The 24,966-nt window shown below is 42.4% G+C and overlaps 2 protein-coding genes across 2 annotated transcripts in view; one reads left to right on the top strand and one right to left on the bottom strand.

Moving 5' to 3' along the window:
- Positions 1 to 24,966, top strand: part of LOC132889963 (cytosolic carboxypeptidase 4) — a 238,887-nt gene that overhangs the window by 143,943 nt on the left and 69,978 nt on the right. The gene's annotated exons all lie outside the window — the stretch shown is intronic.
- LOC132890307 (uncharacterized) lies at positions 8,963 to 10,373 on the bottom strand. Its single transcript, XM_060927117.1, has 2 exons — positions 10,212 to 10,373; positions 8,963 to 9,895 (listed from the first exon to the last, which is right to left on the bottom strand). The coding sequence occupies exons 1-2, from the start codon at positions 10,350 to 10,352 to the stop codon at positions 9,179 to 9,181; spliced, it is 858 nt and encodes a 285-aa protein (XP_060783100.1). The 5' UTR covers positions 10,353 to 10,373; the 3' UTR covers positions 8,963 to 9,178.

The raw sequence follows: 24,966 nt of genomic DNA, 5'->3' as shown, positions 1-24,966 counted from the left end.
AAAACGCAGAGGTTGAGTTGTATTAAAATGTTTTGATGCATGGGGTGGTGTGCACCGTGACACTGACATATTGTGGAGGCCCCGTGGGCTGCTTGGATACGCAGCAGTGATGGATGGATCTCAGCTCATGCAGTTCATCATTCTACAGGAATAACAGTGACCACAGCCAGCTTAGCCCAGCCAAACACACTCCTCTGTCATTCCCTCTTTCTTTTTCTCTCCATCTCTCACTTTCTGTCTCCTTCAGCAGCAAGACTCAGGATGACAAACCTCCCAAGGCACCACTGCACTGCTGAATTCTGCATTCTGATTGGTCAGAAGGGTGTTGATTAATTTTCTAAAAGAGCAGAGCACCTACAAATCACAACTCGCTTTTTTAATGTGTTATTGTTTCTATAGAAACCACTCATTCACTGGGACTCATACACTGGATGCTCCACATAAACAGATTGTGTAATCATTAGGCATGTAATGATAATGCAAAGATAAATCACAATTTTAATCAATGAAATAAAAAAATGAATAGTGATTCAGGCTCCCTAATTTTAGTTTTTCCTGGCTGTAACTGTATTAGTTCGACAGCAGAGGGCACAATAACATACATTCGCTGGAATTCATGTTACTTCACTGTATGCAGAAGTAACACAGCTCTAATGCCACAAAAACACACAAATAAACATCTAAAATGTGAAAGAGCTGCTGTGTGACTGGGTGCAAATAGATTTAATAAGAAATTGTCTTTCTCTTTTTACAGACTGTTGAAAGATAAAGAAAAGAGAAGCAAAATGGAGGGAGAACAAATACTTATAAAAGTTTATTAAGAAAAGGAATATTTGTTATTAACTTTTTCATTTTTAATAAAATTAATATTTTAGTTTATTATATCTGCATTAAAGAAAGAAGACCACCTCTCAACGTGCAATCAGACTCAGTACAGGCTAAACTTTTTGTTTAGCATTATACTAATCTAACCCTATATGCTTTGACATCAACCGTCGCTTGATAATAGTGTCTGAACGACACCGAAATGTTGCGCTCTTCTCCTTAAAGGTAGACTGCCTTTCAGATTTTTCAAGTGCAGGTCATAAAAAGAATTTTCCCCGACACCTGATTATTTTTGTTTAGTGACTGAAAGCTACTGAATTCAAATCACAGACTTCCAATTTTATTAGTTTTTAAAATAGAACAATTAATGAGTTTAGGGCCACGTGGCTCTAAATTCGCTGCTATTTTTTCCTGCTTCACCATGACCCATTTCCAGATACTACATCATGCTTTCCCCGTTCACACAAGGCATTGTGGGATACAAATTTGAAACAGGAGAGAAAAATGGAGGATGTGAGTGTGTGAATGAAACGTGAAAGAGCAACTACAGTAATGGAAAGCGAGAAGAAAAGACTTTATATACGAAGGAAAGGAAACGCAGGACCAAACTAATAAATATGGGCGCTCAGCGAGCACCTCGGTGTGATCAGCTGTTCGTTTAGCGACAGAATGATGGAACTGTCAGTGCACGCTCAAAGGGAAACCTGTAGATGGCAGTAATGCAACACTGTGGATGCCAGCTGCCGTAAAACCCAAAAGAAGAAGAAGAAGGTAAACCTGCGCATGCGCACACGGACTTCCTCTGTCTGCTTGACTGCGCCAAGCGAGCGATTTCATGCACATTATTTGCTTTAATCCCCTCAAATTAAATAACTTCCCAGCCACAGAATGGCCTGATATTTTGTGAGATATTACAGAAATAATCGATGGAACTAAATTTCACCGATTTTATGAAATCGAAAGGCCGTCTAGCTTTAACTTGAAGAGAGAGAAAAAAAGAAAATGTTATTTATAACTGCAGTATAAATGAATAAAATTATAATGCATCATTCTTTAGTAAAGAAAACATTGTAATAGTTGTGTTCTTTTATTGGAAAATAATCACTTACAGGTGCTAACAGTTGCTTCCGTTCATGATTACTTGCAGAAACTTGACACTTTTATGTGCAAACATCAATAACTGGTTTTTATTGGTCCAATTAAACACCAGGTCATTATTATTCACAGCCGATCGCTGTTCTCTGGCACTCCATCTTCGTGTCTTTCTCACTTTCCATCATTGCTGAGAGCCAGAATAAGCGACTTGCCAATACTGGCCTCCAGAACCACAAACATGGGCCATGTTTATGTTTTTGCTTCATCATGATCCATCCTCTCAGATGCAAGAATGTTTATTCCCGTTAATTCATTTTGCGTGAGCGTTAGCATCATGCTGCTTTCTGGATAAAGACGTCCTGTTAAAAACCTCAGAGTGTGTTTTATCGCTAATATCTTTTTTTGATGTGTGTTCATCCTCTGCATTTCTGAGGAGTGTTCCTGTTCCCAGTTCAGCCATCATCATCCTCGCTGCTCCGTGCCAGTACCTGATACTGAAGGTGTTTCAGAGATAAACACGAGTTGTAATGAATATCGCAGTGCTGTAAAAGAGAAGATATACAGTTATACAGCACGCTGCTGTTTCTGGAGATTACTGTCACTTTGAAACGCTGCTCAATCTCCACCGCTCGTCTCTGATGAACAGTATTTCTGACCTCTGCTCTATCCCCTTCTCTCGGCTGCGTCTTTAACGTGTTCGGTCGATTGTAAAATGCAGGATGTCCACCAGGTTACAGCTCTATCTCACGGTCACCACATTTTATGTGTTCTTTTTTTGTTTCCTTTTTTCCTTCCCGACAAGAATGATGTCTCGAGTTTGTTCTATGATGTCAAATGCGTCCTTTTGTCTTTCAGACCTCACTGTGAGACAGGAAAAGATAAGAAATGGCTCAGTGGAGACTCAACATCACAATCAAAGTTGTGGAAGGACTGAGCAGGATGGGAAATAATCAATCCTGTCTCATTAAAAAAAAAAAAAAACTTTCACATCCAATTTATTTGCTGCATCTTAAGCCCTATCCAGACAGGATTAAACGTACACAGGGTTCGGGGGTAGTTTCTGACTTTACAGTTGCGCCGCTGCGACTTCATTAACGTCCAAATCAGTCACGTCGATATTTTTCTCAGGCTGAATCATCCACAGTTTTTTGCCAAACTCAGCACTTGTCTAATTATTTTAGTCTCGTCTGGATACGTGTCGGTTTTCTATGAAGACGTCGCCTCACGTTGGAACAGAACATGTTTGACTGCTGACACTTCTCTGTGTGTATCTGTGCCCTTCCCCCAGGTATTAAACCCTTGCTCAGCCGCAAAACAAAAATAGATGATTTTCTGATTGTTTTATTGTGTTTTCAAATGGTAATTTGTTTCGCTTCAAACTGAAATAATAACCAGCATCTCTTCTGTACTTTCGAGCCTCGCTGAACGACTCTGATGCCTTGTTGTTTAGGAATTACTGATCATACGACGTATGGTTTTATAGAAAATACAACCTGCTAGAAACTCACGTCTCCTGTGATTATTTTATTACATCTGGACACAAGATTTTTTATCTCTGAAGAGCAGTGTCAAACCGTTACCATTAGAGCTGGGACTTGAGCTCAGCCAAAATTGAGCCAGGCACCAAAAAAGCAACAGGATAAAGGATTTTGTAAGGGATTAGCAGCAGGTTGCCAGGTCACTCAGTTGTGTGTAGCTGTCAATGTTGATTTTAAAAGTAACTCAGTGAATTACACAGGGAAATGAATACTCAAGTCTGAGTGAAAAATACTGTAGTGAGCGTGCAGCATGGAAGAAGAGTCTGGAGACAGAAATCTTAGTTTCTCGGTTGTTAGCCTGTGCTACTTGCTCTCGAGAGATAGCACTGACTTGACCACTTTATTAGCATTCGCTAACACTACTGATGAATGCTACACCAGCTGGAAGGTGACTTCAGTGCTGCGCTGACGGTGCCGAGTTGCGGTTAAGCTCGCGTTGGCCTTCGAGCAGGCTGAGGGCAATACATTTTTGGCCCCTCCCACTATAAATCAAAATCTGATTGGTTAATTCATCTGTCACTTCCTACATAAACATACACTGCCATGGCCTTCTGTCTCGGCAATGAAGTCCGAACCAATGAGTGAGCAGCTCTAAACTCTTCTCAGCCTAGAGACAACAAACAAAACAATCTCATTGGAGAACTCGATTTTAATGTTTTCAGGACACTAACCCTTTCATTTCTGAAGCAAATTTGATAGAAAATGAGGCCAAATTAAATTAGAAGAGAATAATTATAATGAAATTCTGAGTGAATGAAAGCAATTAAATCTAACATTTGAAATGCTGATATGTTTGGGCTTCTCTGAAGGCTTAGAAGGCCCTGATGATTCCTCTCTGCTGAAGACATGTGTAACATAATTTATTACTGACGTCCCCCGGATAAACTCAACTAATCCAAATAGGGCTGCATGCACGAAATGCACAGAGCAGAGCTCCATACTTAAGAGAATATGGTAACATATTGACCTGATTTTTGATGGCTTGACCGTACAAATGAATGTGTACCACCACCACAGGGAACCTGACTGTAAGTGCAAGGCAACGTATCTCATAAACACTCGACCACTGGACAACAAAATCTGTATTTTTATTTCCATAAGATAGGTGGGTTTTTATCCAGCACTTATTTTTAATTTGCTTTTAAAAAAATAACAAGTAGGGCTGAAGATGAATGTAGAGAAGACTAAGAGGATGAGAATTAACTCCAGAAACCAAGACAGAGTAACCATCGATGGACAAGATATCGAGGATGTTGAAGAATTTACTTACCTCAGTGCTACAGTCTGTAAAGAAGGAGGTGGCATGAAAGACTTAAAGAACCATCTATCAGAAGCCAGGGGTGCTTTTGTGAGATTGAAGAAGATCTGGAGATACAACAACATATCAAGAAGAACGAGACTGAAGTTGTTCAAGACACTCGTTGTGCCAGCCCTTTTATACGGTTGTAAAACATGAAAAATGAATCAAGAAGACAACAGAGCAGTGGACGTCTTTCAGAATAAGTGCCTCGGACAAATCCTACAAATCCACTGGGAACATCATATGACCTCATGAATGCAGATATGAAACCGTTTAGCACAGAAATGAGATGGCGACGATGGAAGATGATTGGCCACATTTTAAGACAAAATTGAAATAACCACAGCAGCACAGTGATGACTTGGGTGCCAGAGTGGAAAAGGAAAAGAGGGTGACCAAAAACAACCTGGAGGTGTACAGTGGAGAAAGAGAGAGGAGAAGTAGGAAGGAGCTCATGGGAACTGCAGCAGACAGGAAGAAGTGGAGGAACTCTGTGGAGGCCTTATGTGCCAGTCAGTGCACAGAAGACAGGTAACAGGTTAAAAAAGTAATGTGGGATTATTTACTAACACATTTTATGGAAAATCTTCACGACAATTTCATATAAAATGAGTTAAAACAGTTTTATTAGTCCACTCGCTTGTTGGACAGTTGACAGTTTGTGTTGTGTAAGGGCGATACACGGATATAAGTCAAAGGCAGAGTCAAAAACCAGGCAGTGGTGGAGTGAAGCACAGACAGAATATCAGAGGGAATACAATACTCACAGTCCAAAAACACAAACAGGGTCAAAACCAGAAAAGTGACATAAAATACAAGGGTTTCTCAAAGTCTGTGTGTTACTCAGAGTCCTTATATATCTGCGCTGTGATTGAGCTCTAATCAGGAACAGATGCATGGGGATTAGTCCGAATAGCGCTGCACATGGACGTGAGAGATGAAACCAGGCGACTGTTTGACGTATGGAGTGTAATATTGGATGGTAACTCTACAGTAGTGCTGTAACATGAAAATGCTGGTTCACTGCTGTCCCCCAGGCACCCAACAGAGTCACACCATAATAAATGTGGTGGTGATCAATCAATCAATCAATCAATCAATCAATCAATCAATCAATCAATCAATCAATCAACAACTTTATTAAAGTGTCAAACTTATAGCTGACTACAAGTAGCCTACTAATTGGAGACACTAGCTATAAATATATATGAATAAAATCCAAAATATATACTTCTACCTATAATTGTAAATATAAACAATAAATCTTAAATTTTAAATGTATACTATAAAATTTAGAAAGTGAGTCCTCGCTTTGACATGCAGAGCGTGAGGCACAGCTTCCTTGTACTATAGATGTAAGATCCTTCTTTCTTATGCATGACTTAAAGATACAGAATTTGCTTTCCTATCATTACTATCTAGTTTTAACCACAAGTATGGGCCAAAGGATCTAAGTGAATGTTTCCCATAATGCACAGTGTTGAATCTGTTGATGAAAAAGTACATGGTGATCTTCCAAGCAGGTTAACCCTGATTCCAAAAAAGTTGGGACAAAGTACAAATTATAAATGAAAATGGAATGCAATGATGTGGAAGTTTCAAAATCCCATATTTTATTCAGAATAGAACATAGATGACATATCAAATGTTTAAACTGAGAAAATGTATCATTTAAAGAGAAAAATTAGGGGATTTTAAATTTCATGACAACAACACATCTCAAAAAAGTTGGGACAAGGCCATGTTTACCACTGTGAGACATCCCCTTTTCTCTTTACAACAGTCTGTAAACGTCTGGGGACTGAGGAGACAAGTTGCTCAAGTTTAGGGATAGGAATGTCAACCCATTCTTGTCTAATGTAGGATTCTAGTTGCTCAACTGTCTTAGATCTTTTTTGTCGTATCTTCCGTTTTATGATGTGCCAAATGTTTTCTATGGGTGAAAGATCTGGACTGCAGGCTGGCCAGTTCAGTACCCGGACCCTTCTTCTACTCAGCCATGATGCTGTAATTGATGCAGCATGTGGTTTGGCATTGTCATGTTGGAAAATGCAAGGTCTTCCCTGAAAGAGACGTCGTCTGGATGGGAGCATATGTTGCTCTAGAACCTGGATATACCTTTCAGCATTGATGGTGTCTTTCCAGATGTGTAAGCTGCCCATGCCACACGCACTAATGCAACCCCATACCATCAGAGATGCAGGCTTCTGAACTGAACACTGATAACAACTCGGGTCGTCCTTCTCCTCTTTAGTCCGAATGACACGGCGTCCCTGATTTCCATAAAGAACTTCAAATTTTGATTCGTCTGACCACAGAACAGTTTTCCACTTTGCCACAGTCCATTTTAAATGAGCCTTGGCCCAGAGAAGACGTCTGCGCTTCTGGATCATGTTTAGATATGGCTTCTTCTTTGAACTATAGAGTTTTAGCTGGCAACGGTGGATGGCACGGTGAATTGTGTTCACAGATAATGTTCTCTGGAAATATTCCTGAGCCCATTTTGTGATTTCCAATACAGAAGCATGCCTGTATGTGATGCAGTGCCGTCTAAGGGCCCGAAGATCACGGGCACCCAGTATGGTTTTCCGGCCTTGACCCTTACGCACAGAGATTCTTCCAGATTCTCTGAGTCTTTTGATGATATTATGCACTGTAGATGATATGTTCAAACTCTTTGCAATTTTACACTGTTGAACTCCTTTCTGATATTGCTCCACTATTTGTCGGTGCAGAATTAAGGGGATTGGTGATCCTCTTCCCATCTTTACTTCTGAGAGCCGCTGCCGCTCCAAGATGCTCTTTTTATACCCAGTCATGTTAATGACCTATTGCCAATTGGCTTAATGAGTTGCAATTTGGTCCTCCAGCTGTTCCTTTTTTGTACCTTTAACTTTTCCAGCCTCTTATTGCCCCTGTCCCAACTTTTTTGAGATGTGTTGCTGTCATGAAATTTCAAATGAGCCAATATTTGGCATGAAATTTCAAAATGTCTCACTTTCAACATGTGATATGTTGTCTATGTTCTATTGTGAATACAATATCAGTTTTTGAGATTTGTAAATTATTGTATTCTGTTTTTATTTACAATTTGTACTTTGTCCCAACTTTTTTGGAATCGGGGTTGTATTAGCAAGCAGCATGTTGTTGTTTACTTTATACATCATTATTGCTATGTCTTGTAGCCTTCTGTTGTACAGACTGGTCATTCCAGCATGTGCCAACAGCTCCTCATACGGCTGACTCCAGTTGTAGGACGCCGCTCTTAGTCCTTGTTCATTTATGCGCTCTGGTTTTTTCTTGTCTGATGATCGACAAAAGTGCCAGACCAGACCACGATATGACAAATACGGTAGGATGGCCACCTTGTAGATGTTTTGCTTGGCCTTGATTGGAATAAGTTTCCGAAATCTCATCAGTACCTCTATTCATCAGCTAGCTTTCTTAAAGGTTTCTGATATATACTCTGTCAAGAGCAGGTTGCTGTCGATGGTGACACCAGGCAATTTCAGGCTCTCTAGTGACTTAATTTTAGAGTGGTCAATTATGATATCGAGTGATTGTGAGCTCTTTGGTATAACCATTGCTTGATATTTGTCAGTGTTTCCCTCCAGAAAGTTTTCACAGTACCACTTTGAGGGGTTATGTCCGTCGCAAGTTACAGTTTTTCTCAATTGGTTTGGCTCATTTCTTGAAACTGAGATGACATTCCTATAACTATAAGGTCATTTTGCGAAACAGTGATACAGCTCTGCACAACCCTTCAGATAACCAGCAAAATGTCATATCTCTCCCAAAACCATTCATTCACGCTTCAAAAGGAAATCCCTTTCCCATGTAAATAGTCAGTACCATAAAAATGGCATAGATCCTTCTCAATTGCTTGGCCTCATTTTTGTTCATTAAGTGCTTCTGTCTAAATGACCTGGATGGCTCAACACAATTACATGGATCATCTGCAAATGCTCATATCTCTCCCAAAACAGTTTATCCATGTGTCAAAACTAAATATCCTTCTCAAATAAATAGTCAATACCCCCAAAATGCATTGTCCCTTTGGCATCGTGTAAGCACTGCAAGTCAAAATGCTTAGACAGTTTGTCAGAGGTCTAGCTAAAGGAATACTATTATATATAAAACTGGAGAAATAGGGTTTTACAGTGACAGCAGCCTCCAAAGTTTGACACCACACACAGTGCACTCATTTCACCAAAGAAATTGTTTATTCACACAATTTTCACACAAACAAAATTGCATGCATTACTGCATTACGAACAGAGAGTATAGGTATACAGTAAAAGGAAAATATGCATTTACCTCCTGCATGTGATGTCATGCGTCTATAGGCTATATCACAAAATATAAACATGAACCAAAAAAGGAATTGAAAAAAGCAAGTTCCACAAGTTTAACACTTGGATTAGTCGCTGTTGCTGTCTTCCCCCACCCTCTCCTGGTAGCCTTCCTCATCCTCCAGGCCATCCATCCGCTGCTCTCTGTTTGGCCACAGATTTTCATCAACATCGCACCGGATGTTCTCCCTTGCGATGCAGCGTGGAAAGAAGCGGCGTGAATGTCTTAGCCAACCCCGACACTGATCGCCTGTGATGTCATCGCAGGCAGCATCCATGGCATTGAGGAGAGACCTCTGATCCCCAATGTGGCGTTCATAAACCCTCCACCTCCAAGCAGAAAAAAATTCTTCAATGGGATTGAGGAATGGCGAGTATGGTGGTAAAAAAACATTACGCATCCTTGGATGGGTGTCGAACCACGCTCTGATGAGTGGGCCACGGTGAAAGCTGACATTGTCCCACACAATGACAAATTGTGATAGGTGGGGCGCTTCGAGTCCCCTTTCATTCTCGGGGACCAAATCCACATACAGACGATCCAGGTAGAGGAGGAGCCTCTGCGTGTTGTATGGGCCTAGGCTTGCAATATGTGTGGCCACACCATTGTCAGAAATGGCCGCACACATTGTGATATTTCCTCCTCTTTGACCCGGGACGTCTACTGTGGCCCGCTGGCCAATGATGTTACGTCCGCGCCTGCGGCACTTGGCCAGATTGAAACCTGCCTCGTCCACAAACACCAGGAGATGAGGTGTTTCTATTCCCTCCAATGCCATTATTCTCTACAAAAGAGAAACACAGGTAAAACCAAATCATGCAGATGGGTCATACACAGCAGTAATATCTTCTTCACAAAGTCAATATAACCTGCAACGGTTCCAAACCTATGCTGGCCTATGCAGAGATACTCCAGCTGGTATGTGACACAAAATGGAGAAATACTAATCACAGTTTTCTGTTACAGTTCTTAGGCAAAATTCTGTGGTCAGATACTGGATTCCAAAGGTACAGTAAAGATAAGGAAAACCCCCCAAACTTTGAACCTCTGCATAGTGTATAGGTTACAATGGTGGAAAACAAATACAGTAATTGACTTACCTGCACATACTGGTACCGCAGTTCTTTTACCCTCTCTGTATTCCTGACAACATGGTCAATAATGGTGGCTCTAATTTCATCGGGGACAGTGTGATGCCTACGCACGCCTCGCCCTCTTCCCCCTACTCCACCACCACGCATACGCACCCCTCTTCCTCTTCCTCTCCTTCCTCCTCCATCTCTTCCTCTTCCCCTTCCTCCAGCTGGAAGTTGACCTTGTTGAGGTTCCTCCATATTCATTCTGCAAATAGTACTGGCACCAGGCCAAGCTCTATATATACATGTATGGCCGTAGGCACAGTCATACACAACACCTGCCAGGTAACTCCACAAACTGTTGGATTGGTCATCTGTGATGTGGGAAACTCCTCCATCGTTAGTCTAAACCTGAATTCACCTGTCACTTATTCACCTAACTGCCATGTATTTATTCCAAAAATCTTCCAAATTCTTCTGACAAAAATATATATATATATACTATATTGTATTATGTCCTTGACTAATTTTGACAATTGAGCAGACTATTCTGCATATGATGGCTTATACGATGAAATTGTTCTGACATGTTTTGGAGGGAACGACCATAACATTGAGAAGCAGCTAATTGGGATAGATTATGAACATATATTCATTTGGAAGTTGAGCTAAATGTGGGATGATTGTGTTAACTGTGGGCCACTTGTACATAACCATTTGCAAGGATGCACTAGACACCGGAGACATGTACAAAGGATTTGCAATTTGACGAAAGCAATGAGAAATGCCAATCTGTTGTGAGAAGTTGCAAGTGGGTTTGGGGATTTGTCCATGTTATTTTGAGAATGTCATCTCAGTTTCAGGAAATGAGCCAAACCAATTGAGAAAAACTGTAATACCTTGACTGCCTCCTCTGGATCTTGATGAGAACAGTACATTTGATGATCATCTGCATAGGCCGAAAGCTGACAATGATCAAAGTCAAAGTCCCTCTCGTGCCAGAATCTGGTCTTCCCAGGCAGTCTCCTGTCCCAGTACTCACCAACTCTTTAAAACATATGGGTGTGGTGCCAATCTCCATTTCCACAGCCCTCAGCCTCTTGCCTATACAGCTAGGGTTACAGTGGGGGGCGGGTCCTCTGGTAACTGCGAGAGTTTGACTTCCCCACTCCCATCTGTATTGCAATGTGCCTTGCCAGATGGTAGTAGGTACCAGTTTTATGATGGTCTTTGGTATGACCTGACTGCGAGTAGAACTCGCGATCGCCTGGTCGAGAGGCGGACACGCTAACCACTAGGCCAACTCGTGGTCTGACAATGATGCTGAACATAAAGTATATCATTCTGATATACGAGGGGTGGCACGGTGGTGTAGTGGTTAGCGCTGTCGCCTCACAGCAAGAAGGCCCGGGTTCGAGCCCCGTGGCCGGCGAGGGCCTTTCTGTGTGGAGTTTGCATGTTGTCCCCGTGTCCGCGTGGGTTTCCTCCGGGTGCTCCGGTTTCCCCCACAGTCCAAAGACATGCAGGTTAGGTTAACTGGTGACTCTAAATTGAGCGTAGGTGTGAATGTGAGTGTGAATGGTTGTCTGTATCTATGTGTCAGCCCTGTGATGACCTGGCGACTTGTCCAGGGTGTACCCCGCCTTTCGCCCGTAGTCAGCTGGGATAGGATCCAGCTTGCCTGCGACCCTGTAGAACAGGATAAAGCGGCTACAGATAATGAGAATGAGAATGGGGATTCTGATATACGTTCCAAAGTGTAAGCCCTAACGATGATCCTTGTGGACATCCTCTTTGGACACTTTACCAGTTGCTGGTTACTTGGCTTAAACATACTCTGCTTTCTTGGCCTGTAAAGTCTCATAAGTTCTACACCAGTGTGGGAGAGCCCATAAGCCTTCAGTTTTGACAAGAGTAAAGCCGGGTGAATAGAATTGAATGCTTTACTCATAACTGTTGACAGAATGTCAACTGTCTTTCCATTGTCTAACTTGTACTTCCAATCTTCCATTAGACAAATTAGTGTAGATTCACAACTGTAGGTCTTACGATGGGCGGAGTTAAATGGGTCAAATATTGAATTAAACTGTTATACTAACTGTAGACAGCAACTTTTCAAAAATTTTGTCTACTGCTGTCAAGATTGTTGCGGGTTGGTGTTGTTTCTGGCGTATGGCATGCGGTGTCAAAGAAAGGAACAAATGTGAACCTCATTATTGGTTTCACTGGCTCAAGATGATGCAGTGATTTATTGAGGTGAAAAACATGACACAACACAATTTGATGGTTCATTCATGGTGCTGTAATATTATTCATCAGGAGCTCTGCTTTTAGGCAGTGATTAAATATCTATATTACACAACATTGAACATCAAACCTCATTTACGTTATAGCAGCAATAAACACTCTTTCCATCACCGGACTCTCTTTGTTCTCTCACTTGAACTTAATAAGATGAAAAATAAAACACAACTTGTGATGTTTCCAAGAAACTGCAATGAAGTGTAAACTCTTCTGTCCTGAAGATGTGAGAATTCTTAGTTTCAGCTTCACCTCTGACTGTTACACAGCGCTGACACTGGAGACTCCTTCCAGAGATGATAAATAAACATTGAGTCTTCTTGCACAAATATTTATGATTAAATTCTAACCTGTTTATGTAGAGCATGGAGCGCCCACAGTCGGCATGGTGGTGTAGTGGTTAGTGCTGTCGCCTCACAGCAAGAAGGTCCGGGTTCGAGCCTCGTGGCTGGCGAGGGCCTTTCTGTGCGGAGTTTGCATGTTCTCCCCGTGTCCGCGTGGGTTTCCTCCGGGTACTCCGGTTTCCCCCACAGTCCAAAGACATGCAGGTTAGGTTAACTGGTGACTCTAAATTGAGCGTAGGTGTGAATGTGAGTGTGAATGGTTGTCTGTGTCTATGTGTCAGCCCTGTGATGACCTGGCGACTTGTCCAGGGTGTACCCCGCCTTTCGCCCGTAGTCAGCTGGGATAGGATCCAGCTCGCCTGCGACCCTGTAGAACAGGATAAAGCAGCTACAGATAATGAGATGAGATGAGATGGTGCACCCACCGAACAATTCCTTGCGAGTGAGCTGTTACTATAGAAATGATAACATAATGCAGCTGTGACTTGCAGCTGCACTACCATCAGAGCTGCTGTTCTAGAAAATTAATCAACACCTGCTCTTTAGACCAATCACAATCCAGAATTCAGCAGCTCTGTGGCGTGTAAGAGCGATAAAGAGGATGGATTAAAACCTGTCCGAATTTCCACAGAAAGTCGAGATACAGGCCAGTCTATAAATCTTCACGCTTTGAGTGAGGCATCGTGATTAGTTTGTTTGTGATCTATATTTTTCTGTAGTTAATCTCTCCAGCTGACGAGAGCTCATATTTTCCAGCCTGAGTTCCGGCGGCTCATATCGGGCCATCAGCTGTGCGGGAGGGAGCTGGAGTGAAGGAGGAGGAGGAGACTGGAGGCTGCTAGATTAAGGACAGAAATGGCAGTTTCATCTGTGGTGTTTCTGCAGGGGAGCGCAGCGGCATCATTTCCTGCAGGACGATGATTGCTGCTCAGGCTTGCTCGGCCATGATGAGGTGTGGGGCGATGTCATAAATCCACTGTGCTCCATCAGATCCCTGTGCCCTTTCCAAATCTCCCCAAGTCCCCTTCAGCACTATAGGGTGTTACCTTTGCAGTGTGTTTTTCTCTGAGAGAGATGTATCATGTTACGGTGCTGTTCCTCTCCAGACCTTCCTGTTCTTCAGTATCAGTAATACACACTGCTTTCCCATCTCAGCTCTAATGCCATGATGTCGTATATGGTTCCATGCAAATACTTGGCATATTTTAAGTGAAGGGTTTTTTTTTTTGTATTCTGTATCTGATACTTTCTGTATCAGCTAAAGTTACTCATCTTATTCTGAACAGTGTTTACATTAAAATGGGCTCCAATCCGAAAGTCCTGTAATATACATATGCACCTGAACTGCGACTGACAGATACATAGGCCACGCCTCTTTTACTACAACTAACAGACATAGACCATGCCTCTTTTACTAGGACTGACAGATACCTAGGCCATACCTCCAGGGCTGTGTTAACCCTTCCGAGGCCCTGGGCAGACACCCCCCCGAGGCCCTGGGCAGACACACCCCTGAGGCCCCACCCCCGCCTGTTGTCAACTGCGCTCAGCAAATTCACCCCCTCAGACGCGCCTGTCTAACTAGACACAAACACTTAAATAATGACAGTGGCACAATTAGAAATACTATTGAACGATAAAACTTTATATCCATCAACACCTATTTAATGGAGAAAAAGCAATGGTGAAATAGGCAACTGCATGGTGAAAAAATCCATCAGACATCACGGTTAACAAGTCCGGTTAACTAAAGTTTAGCCTCAAGAAGCCTTTGAATGAGTGAGTCAATGAACAACATGTCAAGAACATAACCGAGGCCTACAACAGTTTCTTTAGTATTCAGAACAAGAACATTCATTTGGTATATAACCGTTCGTCTTCATTTTGGAATCCAGGCGACTTTTAACTTGTGAAAACAAAGAGCGATAACAAAGAAAGAAAAATATCTTGCTAGAGGTCTGCGCGGGACAGAATTTTCAGGCCCGCTCCCGCATTGTGCAGTCCCGCTCCCGCCCGCTCCCGCAAAGAATTATGATTTTCAGTCCCGCTCCCGCCCGCGCCTGCCATATTTTGTCCCGCTCCCGCCCACAAATCCCGCATGATGCAGACGTTCGCGTTATTTCTCACGAAAGTTCTTGTCATTGGCTTGGGGAATTAAACATGCTGATCTTAGCTGAGCTCTCCACTGACCGATCCTTCACCTAGAGCACGGAGCGAGGGTGCGCGTTGCCAGGCGGCATGCGCAGCTGAGGCTTTACAGAGATACCCAACACACCTACCAAAATCTACAGTGGATATTAAGCATATTGTACATTGCACATAGCTTATATGTCACTCCTCACATTTACATTCTAGGAAATACAAGTAGGCCTATAAGAAATTAATATAATTTAAAGACACAGCGTGATGGTGCCCTGCCCCCTACTTTCTTTTTAAAGCAGCACTTACTTCTGAAGCACTGTGAGCTTCACTAGAGGAGCTCTGCTCTTCTGCCATGATCGGAGATCTCAAACACGGAAGAGGGGAAGGGAATCGGAAACGTACGCGAGATTAGACCACATCCGCAAATTTAGGCATCTTAAAATGTTTTTATTAATGCCAAATAAAATATCCAGCACAAATTATATATGATAGACATAAATTAATAATTTATAAATTTTATTTTAAACACATTTTTAGTTAGCGGGACTGCAGCTTATCAGCTCTCCCGCCCGCTCCCGCATTGTGCACTCCCCCTCCCGCCCGCGCCCGCAGTGAGCTTTCAAAATTTGTCCCGTGCCGCACTGCTTTGTGTCGGGTCCCGCGGGAGTGCAGGGCTCTAAATCTTGCTTCTCAGAAATACATCTCAAAATGTTAGGCTGTGTGAAACATTTCATCCTTTCACACACGTAATGTCCCAAACAGCAGCGGCACACAGCTTTGCGCATTCAGTTTGACAGCCATGGGTCAACTTACAACGGCACTTTCCTACTTTTCTGGAAAGTGAAGTCATTAATTAAATCATTGAACTCAAGCTGGCGTAGCGTGTGAAGCAAGGGCGGCTGGTGCATAAGGGCGATTGGGCGACGCACTGCCAAAACGAAAAAAAAAGTTTTTCTTTTTTTAAAACAAACTTTCAGCGCTGCTCGAGGCCGTTTTAATCTGTCTCTGGGTACCATTGTCCAATCAGGGTGGTCTTGCTTCTAGAGTACCGCCCCTTTTGGGGTGATTTCAGTCACGCTGAAAATTGCCCAAGAGTTCACTGATAGAGTCCCATGCTAATATATTTTTTTTCTCCTGACTGACACTTCAATGCAATCTCTATGGGTTCCGTGGGGGGGCGTGCCCTAACGTGCTTACGTCACTGCGAAGCGCGGCAAAGTTGCGTTCGATCCTCTCAGTTTCTGAGGTGAGATGGATGCGGAAAGCAATTCAGTGCGGTCCTTAAAAGAAGTTCCATTTAGTCAGCGATCAAATCGAGCTAAATTGGCAACAAAACAAGCTGGACCCCCTTGACCAAATCTAAACATAAAACAAATTTCGACAAGGGGGGGAATCATATACTCGAGGTTTTACTTCAACATGGTCCCAGCGCAAATCCTGGCGAGCTGGCTGCGAGGACGCCTCAGCGGTTTTCTGCTCCCCCTGCTTACTTTTCCACCCTGGAGGTGGCGCCACGGACAACACTGCTTGGACGGTCACTGGAGTTTCGGACATGCGTCATTTGTCGGAGAAAATAAAAAAACGTGAGTCATCAAAGATTCACATGGGCAGCTGCCTGAAATTTTCAGCTTTTGGGAGAGTGAACATCGCTACACAACCGGATGAGGGCTACAGGCTAGCAGCTCGCCGCCACAACGATGAGGTGAGCAAGAACAGGCACATATTAAACTGGCTCATCCAATGCGTGAAATTTTGTGGAGTGTTCGAGTTAGCTCTACGAGGCAAAGACGAAACTGAGGGCTCCAGTCACCGTGGTGTTTTTCTGGGTTTGGTTGACTTCGTGACTCACACACACACACACACACACACACACACACACACACACACACACACACAGTCACAGAATCAGTTCACTTTTGATGTTTCCAATGTGCATTTTTATATTTGCCACACTTTGCTCTGAGAGTTAGCACTTTGGTAATATCCTTGGTAAATACCAGTAATTGCAAGATCTAAAGATCCGCTCATCTATTTATTCAACTGCTATTGTTATGTTAGCCAACTATTTACACTGTTTTGTTACAGTAAGTGCACTTTCCTGTTTGTCCTTAAGTTGCACAGTCTGTAAAATTCTTGCTGGTCGTGGAGTTTGAAGTACAAAATCTATTTACAGAACATTCTGTAGAACAGTTGACTTGCTACCCAGGTCAATTTACTTCAGTCCTGTGGACATTTATGGTCCATGTAGACATAACGGGGGAAAATTGCCCCCCCTGAAAAAGATTCAGGAACCGCCACTGGTGTGAAGACATGGTGGACAGTGATCATATTGACAATGACGGGTGATTTATGCGATGGGACAAGGTGGGCTTCCTTACGGGTGGCGAAATGCATCAAAAATGCTATCAATATGATCAAAACTTCTGAAAATATCGTTTCATATTTTCCGATCTCGCTACCTCCGAGGCCCCCTAGTGGCCGAGCCCCTGGGCAGCTGCCCATGAAGCCCATTAGGATAACGCGTCCTTGCATACCTCCTTCACCATTAATGATGCACACCAAGGCCACACCTCTATTCTTGCCTCTATTCTCCCTTCATTGGAACTGCCAGACACAGAGGACACACTTCCTTCACTTGAACTGCCAGACAGACACAGAGGCCACACCTCCTTTAATAAGATAAAGATTCAGAGGCCACACCTCCTTTAATAAGATAAAGATTCAGAGGTCACACTTCCATTAATAAGGTGAAGCCACAGAGGCCACACACCTTTAATAAGACAAAGATTCAGAGGCCACACCTTCTTTAATAAGATAAAGATTCAGAGGCCACACCTCCATTAAGAAGGTAAAGCCACAGAGGCCACACCTATTAAGCTGAACTCATTGCATCATCAAAAATGTACTTCATTTTCCGTTTCTTTTGAAATGAATTTTGTCTCACAGCTGCGACCCTGTAGAACAGGATAAAGCGGCTAGAGATAATGAGATGAGAATGAGCTGAATATGAAATAAACATCTAATCAAGGAAAGGCAAGAAGACTTATTAAGATTTGTTTCAGTAAAGGAGGCGTGGCCTCTGTGTCTTTGCATTATTAAAGGAAGTGTGGCCTCTGTGCCTTTGTCTTAGTAAAGGAGGTGTGGCCTCTTAATCTCTGCTTTATTAAAGGGGGTGTGGCCTCTGTGTCTTTGTTTCTGTCAAGAAGGTGTGGCCTCTGAATCTTCGTGTTATTATAAGGAGGTGTGGCCACTGTGTCTATATTAGTCAAGGAGATGTGGTCTCTGAATCTTTCTGTTATTATAATGAGGTGTGGCCTCTGTGTCTTTGCCTTATTAAAGGAGGTGTGGCCTCTGAATATTTGTGCTATTATAAGGAGGTGTAGCCTCTGTGTCTTTGTGTTATTATAAGGAGCTGTGGCCTCTGAAAAGTCTGCTTTATTATAAGGAGGTGTGGCCTCTGTGTCTTTATTTTAGTCAGGGAAGTGTGGCGTCTGAATGTTTGTTTTATTATAAGGAGGTGTGGCCTCTGAATCTTTGTGTTATTATAAGGAGGTGTGGCCTCTGTATCTTTGCCTTATTAAAGGAGATGTGGCCTCTGAATCTTTGTGTTATTATAAGGAGGTGTGGCCTCTGTATCTTTGCCTTATTAAAGGAGGTGTGGCCTCTGAATCTTTGTGTTATTATAAGGAGGTGTGGCCTCTGTATCTTTGCCTTATTAAAGGAGATGTGGCCTCTGAATCTTTGTGTTATTATCAGGAGGTGTGGCCTCTGTGTCTTTATTTTAGTCAGGGAAGTGTGGTGTCTGAATGTTTGTTTTATTATAAGGAGGTGTGGCATCTGAAAGTCTGCTTTATTAAAGGAGGTGTGGCCTCTGAATCTTTGTGTTATTATAATGAGGTGTGGCTTCTGTGTCTTTGCCTTATTAAAGGAGGTGTGGCCTCTGAATCTTTGTGTTATTATAAGGAGGTGTGGCCTCTGAATCTTTGTGTTATTATAAGGAGGTGTGGCCTCTGAAAGTCTGCTTTATTATAAGGAGGTGTGGCCTCTGTGTCTCTATTTTAGTCAGGGAAGTGTGGCGTCTGAATGTTTGTTTTATTATAAGGAGGTGTGGCATCTGAAAGTCTGCTTTATTAAAAGAGGTGCGGCCTCTGAATCTTTGTGTTATTATAATGAGGTGTGGCCTCTGTGTCTTTGCCTTATTAAAGGAGATGTGGCCTCTGAATCTTTGTGTTATTATAAGGAGGTGTGGCCTCTGAAAGTCTGCTTTTTTAAAGGAGGTGTGGCCTCTGTGTCTTTATTTTAGTCAGGGAAGTGTGGTGTCTGAACGTTTGTTTTATTATAAGGAGGTGTGGCCTCTGTGTCTTTGTGTTGTAATAAGGAGGTGTGGCCTCTGAAAATCTGCTTTATTAAAGGAGGTGTGGCCTCTGTGTCTTTGTGTTATTATAAGGAGGTGTGGCCTCTTAATCTCTGTTTTATTAAAGGAAGTGTGGCCTCTGTGTCTTTGTTCTAGTCAAGAAGGTGTGGCCTCTGAATCTTTGCCTTATTAAAGGAGGTGTGGCCTCTGTGTCTGTTTTAGTCAGGGAAGTGTGGCGTCTGAATGTTTGTTTTATTATAAGGAGGTGTGGCCTCTGAAAGTCTGCTTAATTAAAGGAGGTGTGGCCTCTGTGTCTTTGTCTTAGTCAAAAAGGTGTGGCCTGTGAATCTTTGCCTTATTAAAGGAGGCGTGGCCTCTGTGTATTTGTTTTAGTCAAGGAGGTGTGGCCTCTGCATCTTTATCAGAACCCATCAGCATTTTCCTTTCAGCAGTCGATTAAACAGGAGAAGATTTAAAATCTAGTTTTTTGTTCCAGGAATAATTTCTTTCCGATGTCGTCTCACGAGCTCTGTGTGTTTTTTTTTTTTTTTCTTATCGCTCCGTGAGCTCGCTGCTTGACCGCGCCTGTAATCACGGCCGGCGATAACGCTGGAGTGAGAGATGAAGCAGAGCGCTGGCGTACGGAGCGTCACAGGAAATTACAGAAACACCAAGATTACAGGCTGAAGTGACAGAACCACACGATTCAGGACAGATTCATTAACTAATGGCACCCTGCTGCTCATCACCGATAGGCAACCGTGTTATCTCACAGGCAGAAATGTGACGAGACAAAAAGCTGAAAGCTTGACTCTGTCCTTGCGTAATGTACGCTTAACGTTGCGCATGTTAATGTAACGGCGTTCACTGTTTTCTCTTTCGTAAATGTTTCATAAACACATTTCTCCTCACGCAAAAAAGCAAATGATCAATGATTACACATGTAGTTAATCTGTTTATTATTAGTATAGTGTCTGTGTACATGTCCCTGTGAATGAGCTGTTACTATGGTAACAATTATAACGTAATACCGTATAATGTAATATAATAAATTGTATATAAAAATGATATAAATATAAGTCACTCTGAATAAAAACGTCTGCAGACTGCCATAAATGTAAATGTAATATATTATAATGAGTGCCTGAAATAAACCTGTGCGACTGTTATAGAAAATTAATCAACACTTTCTGACCAATCACAATCCAGTATTCAGCAACACTGTCTCTATGCACCAGAGATCCAGGTTAATGTGAGAATTAAATAAAAACGTGCTCAGTGATGGCAATATGCTCGTATTTTACATCATTTTAAATCTTAAAGCTGCTTTAAGGTCATTAAGTGTCTGAACATCATCATGTTATGACATGGCACTTTACGATGAAATCTCATCTCATCTCATCTCATTATCTCTAGCCGCTTTATCCTTCTACAGGGTCGCAGGCAAGCTGGAGCCTATCCCAGCTGACTATGGGCGAAAGGCGGGGTACACCCTGGACAAGTCGCCAGGTCATCACAGGGCTGACACATAGACACAGACAACCATTCACACTCACATTCACACCTACGGTCAATTTAGAGTCACCAGTTAGCCTAACCTGCATGTCTTTGGACTGTGGGGGAAACCGGAGCACCCGGAGGAAACCCACGCGGACACGGGGAGAACATGCAAACTCCGCACAGAAAGGCCCTCGCCGGCCCCGGGGCTCGAACCCAGGACCTTCTTGCTGTGAGGCGACAGCGCTAACCACTACACCACCGTGCCGCCACGATGAAATCTATCCAATTATAAAAATAATCATCACCCTGATCATAAAACTGTATGGGCTTTACAGAAAGTTTTATAATTCAGCCAACAAATGCAACAAATCCTCATCCTCAGTCTTATTATTCTAAATGATGCCTTGTGCTTAAATGTAGAAGAAAGTGGACGAAAAAACAACCACTCCAGTCGCGTCCCTCAGCCCCCTGTGATTCTCTCAGCTTCTCTCCACAATAAAGAAGGCTCTGATAATCATGCACTGGAGAGAAAATTTGAATAAAATGCAATATTTTAGAGAGGAAAATAAACACCTGTGCCAATTATTCTGCAGAGTTCTTGGATGGGTCTGAAAATCCAGCCTAGGTCTTAAAAAAATGTGCAAATGTATTCTGCTGTTTTGTTTGGGGAGGAAAGTAAATCTGAGGAATGGAAATGTACCTGTTCACGAAGACCCTGATGACATTGGCTTGTTGCCTGAGCTCTCTCCAGAGTGCTCACTTCATATTTCATAAGCACTTAGACACATCATTGAGCACTTAAAATCAACTCGAGCCTCATCTTTGGTTTAAATCATCTGAGCAATGGCAGCTACACCACTCCGGTTAAATAATTCAACTGAAATTGAAAAAATAAATTTAAAACTCATTATAGTGGAACACTTTGCCTGAATAACTGAACCATTGACCAAATAAATAAATTAATAAATATCCCAACATTCACAACACTTTTATTCCTCTTTGTGTTTGCTGACTAATTTGTTCTGTTGTTTTATTCTCCAGCTGCGAGGCTTTAAATGTTTTTTCTTTAAATGATATTAACCTGCTGAAGCATAAATACTGAAATAAAAAAGAAATTGTGTATATATATATATATATATATATAATCTCATCTCATTATCTCTAGCTGCTTTATCCTGTTCTACAGGGTCGCAGGTGAGCTGGATCCTATCCCAGCTGACTACGGGTGAAAGGCGGGGTTCACCCTGGACAAGTCGCCAGGTCATCACAGGGCTGACACATAGACACAGACAACCATTCACACTCACATTCACACCTACGCTCAATTTAGAGTCACCAGTTAACCTAACCTGCATGTCTTTGGACTGTGGGGGAAACCGGAGCATCCGGAGGAAACCCACGCGGACACGGGGAGAACATGCAAACTCCACACAGAAAGGCCCTCACCAGCCACGGGGCTCGAACCCGGACCTTCTTGCTGTGAGGCGACAGCGCTAACCACTACACCACCGTACCACCCTGTATATATATTCTAAAGGGTTCACAAACTTTCAAGCACCACTGTGTGTGTATATATATATATATATATATATATATATATATATATATATATATATAGTGGTGCTTGAAAGTTTGTGAACCCTTTAGAATTTTCTAGATTTCTGCATAAATATGACCTAAAACATCATCAGATTTTCACACAAGTCCTAAAAATAGATAATGATAATCCAGTTAAACAAATCAGACAAAAATATTATACTTGGTCATTTATTTATTGAGGAAAATGATCCAATATTACATATCTATGAGTGGCAAAAGTATGTGACCCTTTGCTTTCAGTATCTGGTGTGACCCCCTTGTGCAGCAATGACTGCAACTAAACGTTTGCGGTAACTGTTGATCAGTCCTGCACACCGGCTTGGAGGAATTTTAGCCCATTCCTCCGTACAGAACAGCTTCAACTCTGGGATGTTGGTGGGTTTCCTCACATGAACTGCTCGCTTCAGGTCCTTCCACAACATTTCCATTGGATTAAGGTCAGGACTTTGACTTGGCCATTCCAAAACATTCACTTTATTCTTCTTTAACCATTCTTTGGTAGAACGACTTGTGTGCTTAGGGTCGTTGTCTTGCTGCATGACCCACCTTCTCTTGAGATTCAGTTCATGGACAGATGTCCTGACATTTTCCTTTAGAATTCGCTGGTATAATTCAGAACTCATTGTTCCATCAATGATGGCAAGCCGTCCTGGCCCAGATGCAGCAAAACAAGCCCAAACCATGATACTACCACCACCATGTTTCACAGATGGGATAAGGTTCTTATGCTGGAATGCAGTGTTTTCCTTTCTTCAAACATAACGCTTCTCATTTAAACCAAAAAGTTCTATTTTGGTCTCATCCATCCATAAAACATTTTTCCAATAGCCTTCTGGCTTGTCCACGTGATCTTTAGCAAACTGCAGATGAACAGCAATGTTCCTTTTGTAGAGCAGTGGCTTTCTCCTTGCAACCCTGCCATGCACACCATTGTTGTTCAGTGTTCTGCTGATGGTGGACTCATGAACATTAACATTAGCCAATGTGAGAGAGGCCTTCAGTTGCTTAGAAGTTCCCCTGGGGTCCTTTGTGACCTCACCGACTATTACACACCTTGCTCTTGGAGTGATCTTTGTTGGTTGCCCACTCCTGGGGAGGGTAACAATGGTCTTGAATTTCCTCCATTTGTACACAATCTGTCTGACTGTAGAATGGTGGAGTGCAAACTCTTTAGAGATGATTTTGTAACCTTTTCCAACCTGATGAGCATCAGCAACACTTTTTCTGAGGTCCTCAGAAATCTCCTTTGTTCGTGCCATGATTCACTTCCACAAACATGTGTTGTGAAGATCAGACTTTGATAGATCCCTGTTCTTTAAATAAAACAGGGTGCCCACTCACACCTGATTGTCATCCCATTGATTGAAAACACCTGACTCTAATTTCACCTTCAAATTAACTGCTAATCCTAGAGGTTCACATACTTTTGCCACTCCCAGATATGTAATATTGGATTATTTTCCTCAATAAATAAATGAACAAGTATAATATTGTTGTCTCTTTTGTTTAATTGGGTTCTCTTTATCTACTTTTAGGACTTGTGTGAAAATCTGATGATGTTTTTGGTCATATTTATGCAGAAATATAGAAAATTCTAAAGGGTTCACTAACTTTCAAGCACCACTGTGTGTGTGTGTGTGTGTGTGTATGTGTGTATGTATGTATGTATATATATATATATATATATATATATATATATATACACACAGAGTCCTGCGTAAAAGAAGAAGAAGAAACCTTTATTCGTCACATGCACACTTCAAGCACAGTGAGATTCATCCTCTGCATTTAACCCATCTGAAGCAGTGAACACACACACACACACACACTCAGAGCAGTGGGCAGCCACACCAGAGCGCCCGGGGAGCAGTCAGGGGTTCGGTACCTCGCTCAAGGGCACCTCAGCCCAAGGCCGCCCCACATCAACCTAACTGCATGTCTTTGGACTGTGGGGGAAACCGGAGCGCCCGGAGGAAACCCATGCGGACACAGGGAGAACATGCAAACTCCACACAGAAAGGCCCTCGCCAGCCGCTGGGCTCCAACCCGGACCTTCTTGCTGTGAGGCGACCGTGCTAACCACTACACCACCGTGCTGCTGATATAAAAGTCTTATTCACATGTAAAGAAATGCTGTTGACCAAAAATGGCTTAAAATAACAAAATGAAATGTTTCAACATTAAAAAGAAAATACGATAAACAGTAATCAGTGAGCCATAATAAATGAAACAAAGTCACTATTTGGTGTGAGATGAACCTTTGCTTTAAAAGAAAAAAATTATATATATATATATATATATATATATATATAAATCAGCTGGATAGTACAGTGGTAATGCTCACTGACTACGATGCAGGAGATCGGGGTTCGAATCCCGGTCGGGGCAAAACATCATCCAGTAAGGGTCCTTAGGCAAGACCCCTCATGATATATCAGCCTACCTCAGGAATGAGTGAAGACATAACTGATAGAGTCATACCGGCTCAGACGTCGCCCAGGTCAACAAGGTCTGCGTCAGTTGCTAGGGAACCAGGACA

Source organism: Neoarius graeffei, chromosome 8 (assembly GCF_027579695.1).
Source record: "Neoarius graeffei isolate fNeoGra1 chromosome 8, fNeoGra1.pri, whole genome shotgun sequence".
Taxonomy (NCBI): Eukaryota; Metazoa; Chordata; class Actinopteri; order Siluriformes; family Ariidae; genus Neoarius; species Neoarius graeffei.
Note: the sequence above shows the minus strand (reverse complement) of the source record. Positions and strands in the feature narration are given on the sequence as shown.

What these genes read in the sequence shown, in the direction of transcription:
- LOC132890307 (XM_060927117.1), bottom strand. Translation starts at nt 10,352, where the DNA reads ATGCGTGGTGGTGGAGTAGGGGGAAGAGGGCGAGGCGTGCGTAGGCAT. An exon ending in TGCGGTACCAGTATGTGCAG is followed by an intron (nt 9,896 to 10,211) that starts GTAAGTCAATTA and finishes TCTCTTTTGTAG; the next exon opens with AGAATAATGGCATTGGAGGG.